Source organism: Hipposideros armiger, unplaced genomic scaffold (assembly GCF_001890085.2).
Source record: "Hipposideros armiger isolate ML-2016 unplaced genomic scaffold, ASM189008v1 scaffold_1488, whole genome shotgun sequence".
Lineage (NCBI taxonomy): Eukaryota > Metazoa > Chordata > Mammalia > Chiroptera > Hipposideridae > Hipposideros > Hipposideros armiger.
Window position 1 is genome coordinate 136,166 of NW_017732838.1, and position 6,862 is coordinate 143,027.

Consider the following 6,862-nt stretch of genomic DNA (forward strand, 5'->3'; position numbering starts at 1 on the left):
TCTCATTATGGCTGCCACTCTGTTTCTATTTATCAGGTATATCTGCTATGTCTCCCAGTGTTGTCAAGTGTCCTTATGTAGCAGGTGTCTTGTAGGGCCCAGTTGCATTCTCACTGATCACCTGACTCTGGTGCTCCAGCAATGTCCCTTGTGTGGGTTGTATGTTCCGTCCTGTTATAGTTGGGCATTGATTGCAGTTGGTAAATCAGTGTGTAGTATTGAACCTCAGCCTGACTGGCTGTAGAGTTTGGTCATATCCACAGCTTATGGGCTGCTGTGAGGGGGCCTTACCCCCACAACGTGGGATGCACCCCAGCAGACTCTAAGGCCTGTTGAGGCCACCCATTGGGTCTGCCACTTGCGGGGCTAATTGGGTGGTGCTCTATTGTGCTCTGAACCTACAAGAATGTTAGCTTTGGGGCCTCTTAGAAGGGGCTCTGGTGCAGGCCAAGGTCAACTGCTGCCTGTAACTGGCTGGGAAGTACCTTGGGAGGGGCTACAAAGTGATCCATTGTTGGTTTCCGTCTCGGTTCTACCTGGAATCATGTGAGGAGGTTACGCTATGAACCGAGGACAGCGGCCACCAGCTGGGGTAGCACCAAAAAAACCTAGGACACTCTAACTGCTGCATTTACCAGTTCCAGTAAGGTTCAGCTGCTGATAAAGCCTTGAGCATTACAGATTGAGTGTGGGGTTTCAGTGAGTCATTTGGGTGGATCAAGCAGAGCTCACCAAATCAATTCAGATTCAGATTTGGCCATGGACATGGGGAGGGGCTCACCACAGGCAAGATGGCACCTGCCTCCTGGAGGCACCGAAGGGCCCAACACAGGGAAAGTGGCAATCATAACTCTAGTCCTAGCCCTGCAGTTACACAACCCACTCTCCTCTCATGTCTCCAATGCCCTTTGAGTCAACGTTCCTCCGCCATAGCCCAGGGTGAGTGCCTGTGTGAAACATTTAAGAGGATGTCTGGGTTTCCTGCAGCCTTTGGACCCGCCCAGTCAGAATCTCCATGGTTTCTCAGTCAATTGTGGGGGCTCCTCTTCACAGCACCAGTATTCTGGGCTGGGGAATCTGGTGGGAAGCTGGGGTCCCTCACTATGAGGATAACCTCTGCAACTGAGATATCCCTCCTGATTAACTGCCACATGGAGTTATGAGTCCAGCCATTTTCGCATCTCCACCCCTCCTACCAGTTTTGACATAGCTTCTTTATATCCTTAGTTATAAAAATTGTTTTAAACTAGACTTCAGATGGTTCTCCAGGTTGCTTGTTCTATTAATTCAGTTGTAATTTTGGTGTATCCATGGGATGAGACAAGTACAGCGTTTATCAACTCCGCCATGTTGGATTTGTAAGATCGCAATCTTAAAAATCGTTAGTCTGCAGGTTTGGAGTGGGGCCCATGAATTGGCATTTCTAACAAGTTCCATGTACGTGCTGATGTTGCTCCCTCTGGACCCCATTACCTGTAGCACTACACCAGAGAGACACAGCACATCTCAGGCTGCTACACTCAATTGTATCTCAACACAAATACTGTCAGTTCCCAATGAAGACTATCACTGCCTTGAGGGATCATGTTCTTTACAGGCCCTTAAATGCTTACAAAAGGGTACAGAAGGCAGTATTATCTAAGCAAATCTGTATTTGGAAAACTACTTTGGATAGATTTGTTAATGCAACTTTTATTAATCACCAACAATGTGCTCAGAAGGTTACAGTGCACCGAGTTGGAAAACTCACATACATTGTGTGAATTAATCCCCATGACCCAGGGAGGTCTAAATGTTTCATATTTCAAATGAGAGTGTAGATACAGTGTCCCAACTCTCTCTCTTTTTCTGTTTCCCTATAACTGATTTAAAACAAACAAGAAATGCTCCTGAAGAATAGGAGCTAAGAGATGGATGGGAGAAATACAGAAATAAGGTGGAGTAGCAGTTCAGAGGAGTATGTCACTGTTGTGTTTTTATATTTACTTATTGTCAGCAATAGGCAGGTAAATGTCTAATTTTATTGTTAACGGCAAAAGTAATTCCCATCACAATATGAGAGAATTCTACCATGTTCTCACTGAAATTTGGTGTTATCAGTGTTTTTAAATGATAGATGTAGAAACTATACAGTGGTACTGGGATAGTTTCTCTAGTGACCAGGATGAAAGAAAATGTGATTGCATGCCTGTGTGCACGCATGCACACACATACAAATTCAGTATTAAGGATAAATCCTTTAGGACAACATGGATGAATCTGGAAAATATTATGTGATAGAAACATACACATAAAAGCAAATATTGTACGATCTCATGTAATGGTGGGATTAAAAATGTCTAACTCATAAAAGCAAATGGTAGAGTGGTGATTGCCATGGGCTGGGAAAAATGAGATGTTGGTCAAGTGCTACCAAGTTGTAGTTATGCAGGATAAGTAACTTCTGGAATTCTAATGTATTGCATGGTGACTACAGATAGTAATAGGTTGCAGACTTGAAATTTGCTGAGAGTATATCTTTAGCATTCTCATTACCAAAGAAGTCTTCATTCTGTGAGGTGATGGACGTCAATTAACTTGATTATAATTATTATTTTACAACACATACGCTTATTTCCTTTTTGGTAACTTCATCAACTCCTGGATCTGAAGGAATGGGAAACAGCTTAATAGAGGAAATGACTCTTAAAGTACAGAAGAAATAAGAAAAATAGAAAAAACTCAGGCACCAAAACTTAAAGGTGTTTACTCCCATTTATCTGCCTTTGGGTTTTGGAAAATGTTAAACACCAGCCCTAGAGAGGTGGGAGAAGCAGCCAACCACAACTCTGATCTCCTCTAATCTGCTCAGTGCGGGGCGATCCCAGGGTGTGGCCAGACGTGGACACAGCCCCACAAGGGGTGGACCTGGGCTTCTTTCAATCAGAGTGGTTCCTTGTTCTCTTGCTTCTGGATTACTCTCAGCTCTGGCTTTCCTAAGCCCACCCATAAAAATGTAACTTATGGTTTATATCATTTTATACTAATTCCATATTTTAAACATAAAATAAGCAATTTGATGTACATACTTGCAATAATCTGGGAGTTATCTGGGGCAATTAGAAATGGTCATAAGTGATCAGTTCAGAGAAATACACATATAAATATGACTACTAGTAATAATGAACACCTTTACTGTTGATGGCCATTCAAGGGGTGACATCAGATCTAACACAACAGAAAAAAACTGGTGAAAATGAAGCCAAAGACTCTTGTGAACCATCCCTTCCATGCACTGACCCCACTATCTTTTAAGTTCAACTTTTAACCATTTGCTCTAGACTGAAAGTTCTTTGGTGGTAGGGACCATGATTACTTCACTTGTTTATCTAATGACCAGATGAAATATTGAAAGAATTTATCAATCATTTGCATATCTAGACCTCCTGTGTTTCTCACCTGAGGACCTAGAAATGGAGCAATTCCCATCTAGCTGACATATCATTCCTATGAATGTCCTGGGCACTGTGCTTTGGCCTGTGCACAATCCAAACATGGAGCCACAGTCCAGGTAATGAGCCCTAAACACAAAACATCAGAGAGGTAGATATGAATGCTGCATTTAGTTAAGTCTACAGTTATGTCAGGAAATACAGAAGAAAACTATCCATTATACGTCTATAGCTTCTGTGATGTTTGTGTTGTTCCTTTGAGCAGGCAAAAGCATCAGAACTCTGCTATTTACAAGGGTGTGCAAGATCCAGCAGAGGACATTAGATGGGTTAAAGGACTTTCAGCGTTTTGCTTTAAGCTCTGCCTACCTGGAATCCCTGGGGCTGATGCTGATGGCTTGAAAGACACTCAAGGAAGAAGTAGTGCCAATGGACAAAACTTTGGCCATGCTGTGAACCTAGATAAGTTTGCATCGAAAATCATGAAGAAAATGTTTCAAACCAAAGGCTGCTGTGCTCTCTGGAATGCCTGTAGAAAGAATGACCAACAGTTGGCTACATTCAGGTGACTTAGAAGAAAACCCATTGAACTTATTCTGGTTCCACTTCAGTAAAAGAGAATGATGTAACACTGAAATTCTTCAAGATGTTAGTGAAAACTGGGACCAAAATATCATTCCAATTTTCATATACATAGATGTCATTCTATTATTTTCCAGCATTTGATATTCACATTCAGAAATACATGATTCTGCATGAAAACGTGAGTCAGGGGCTCCCTTTATCTTTAAATTGTTTTCAAAAATTTCACCAAAATCTGATGTGTGTCATTGTATTAGAAAATTTCCAAACTATTGATTGGAACCTGCAATGGCCTACAAGGAATATGTGGGGTGGCGAGAGCACTGAGATGCTTTAGGCATCACACTTTTAAAGGGAATGGCTGTGATATATATATGTAGCTGGGAATGAAAATAAAAATAGGGGAACTAGAAATAACTAGGAAATGAAACAAGCAGAATTTATCTAAATAAATTCAGAAAGTCACTAGTGCAGCCTGGGAACAAGTGTCCTATCTTCACATACAGAATTCATGTAAATTTCACCCTGCATATTTTCCATCTCCTACTTGGGGCTACAACATCACTCTTATTGGAATACATTTTGCCTAATCATGGAGTATCAATTACACACACAGCAATGTCCTAAACTCAATGACTTATGACATCACCAACTTGTCATCTGAACAAAGTAGAGAAGAACAGTGAATAACTTTGCTGACATCACTTATACAAAGTGAACACAAAAAAATTCTTGACTTAGTGTTTTTCTCTAATTGAGGGGAAAAAAGAGATGTACTAAACAAACTCCAACTTAATATGCTCACTGTGGAATTACTTCCAATTTCAAGGTGATTTCTGTACACCATTAAAAGAAAGCCAGTCTTAAAATCCCTGTAGTCATATGTATGCAGTATTTCATGAAATATGGGACAAGAAAAACATATGGTAGTTCTCACAAGACAGAGGAAAGTAAACAAGACAACACTGCAATGGGAGATTCTCAAAGTAAGAGTCATGATATTTGGGAGAAGTTCAATACAATGTACAATGATTCACTTTATGAGTCAATAAGGTTTCAGTCTGCCAATCAATCATCTAATGCTTTTTGTTTTTGCTTTCTTTTAATTTGGGAATTGGGGGAGGGGAACAGTGTTGAGGAACTGGGGAAGGGGAGCACCCAAGTTGCTGTTCTTCAATCTTCATTGTGGAGGGCGCCAGTCGCCATCAGGATAGGATGCCTGTTGGCAGCTCGTGGCCTCTAAGCCTAAGATGCTGTGTTACAATCTTAGTTGTGGGTGGGCATAGCCACCATCCCATGCGGGAGTCCAACCAGCAGTCTTGTTAAGAGTGTATGTTCTATCCACTGAGCCATCTGGGTGGCAGCTCAGCTCAAGGTGCCGAGTTCAGTCTTAGTTCCAGGCGGGTGTAGCCCACCATCGCACGAGCAGTCTTCTTAGGAGCACGTGCTCTCACCAGCTGAGCCATCCTGCCATCTGTTGGCAGCTCAATAGCAGCTCAGCTAGGGTGCATCATCACTGGCCCATGAGGGAATCGAACCAGGGGCCCTGTTCCTCACAGCTTACGCTCTTAAGCTAACAACCAACTAAGCCACTCGGCCGGCCCCCTCTAATCTTTTTAAATTACTAATTTTGATCCATCATTTACTTTTCTTCTGAAGAAAAGTGTATACAAACACACACTCTCCTTCCTCATGAGTCCTCTTACTCCTAAATCACATCATTAGGTTAGTATATTTATAATAACATACACTGTATATCAAAACCACAAAAAACCATGTTACATAATCTCAGAAAAAAAAACGTGCAAAAAGAATACATGGGGTAAAATTTTATAAAGTGATTCAAAATTACAAAAATAGGGCTTGTAACTGCAATTTTTTGGACTTTGTTAAATGTTTGTTAAGAAAGTCCGCAGTATTTGATGATGAACAGCAGTTACAAAAAAGAAAAATTGAAAAAGACGTTTATAACTCACAGGCCCTGAAGGAAGTACACAGCATGCCCAGAGGAGCTACACGGAAAGGCCAAAGCAGCAGCAGGCAGAGAGTGGCAGAACCCAGGGTACATGACATTAGGGTCCCTACATGGAGTGCTTTGGGGTTGTAAGGCTGGATTCAAGTTGTTCAATACAAACCAAAATCAGCAAGGTGTAAGTAAACTCTAGGGGGATCTTATCTAAGGGGCATACAAAGTGAAGGCCCTGAGAAGTAAGGGAGACTACTGCTCACAGGGGCTGCTGGAGAAGTCGTATCAGGAACTTATATTTATTATACTTGTGACTTTGAGAACTGTTACCTAGTGTATGCACTAGGTGGAGGGCAGTGATGTCGAGTAAGTTTAGAGTTCTGGGTAAAGGCTTTGCCACATTCTCTACACCTATAAGCCTTCTCCCCAGTATCAATCCTCTGATGTACAGTAAGATTTGAACAGTGCTTAAGGGCTTTGACAAATTCTTTAGATGTGTAAGGCTTCTTTCCAGTATGAACTCTCTGATGTTCAATAAAGTTTGAACGCCGGTGAAAGGCTTTGCCACATTCTCTACATTTGTAAAGGTTCTCCCCAGTATGAATTCTCTGATGTAAAGTCAGGCTTGAATACCACTTAAAGGCTTTACCACACTCCCTACACTTGTAAGGTTCCTCACCAGTATGAATTCTCTGATGTCGAGTCAGTGCAGAGTTCCGGGTAAAGGCTTTGCTACATTCTCTACATCTATAAAGCTTCACTCCAGTATGAATTCTCTTATGTTGAGTAAGACTTGAATTGTACTTAAAGGCTTTGCCACATTCTCTACATCTATAAGGCTTCTCTCCAGTATGAATTCTCTTATGTCGAGTAAGGCTTGAAT

General features: G+C 41.6%; 1 protein-coding gene across 1 annotated transcript in view; it reads right to left on the reverse strand.

The window, feature by feature from the left end:
- Nucleotides 1–6,230: 6,230 nt before the first annotated feature.
- The window catches only part of LOC109377657 (zinc finger protein OZF-like), an 11,343-nt gene continuing 10,711 nt past the window's right edge, over nt 6,231–6,862 (reverse strand). Inside the window, exon 4 of the mRNA XM_019634073.1 lies at nt 6,231–6,862. This exon is cut by the window's right edge and continues 13 nt beyond it. Coding sequence (XP_019489618.1) covers nt 6,306–6,862 — 557 coding nt within the window. The 3' untranslated portion in view covers nt 6,231–6,305.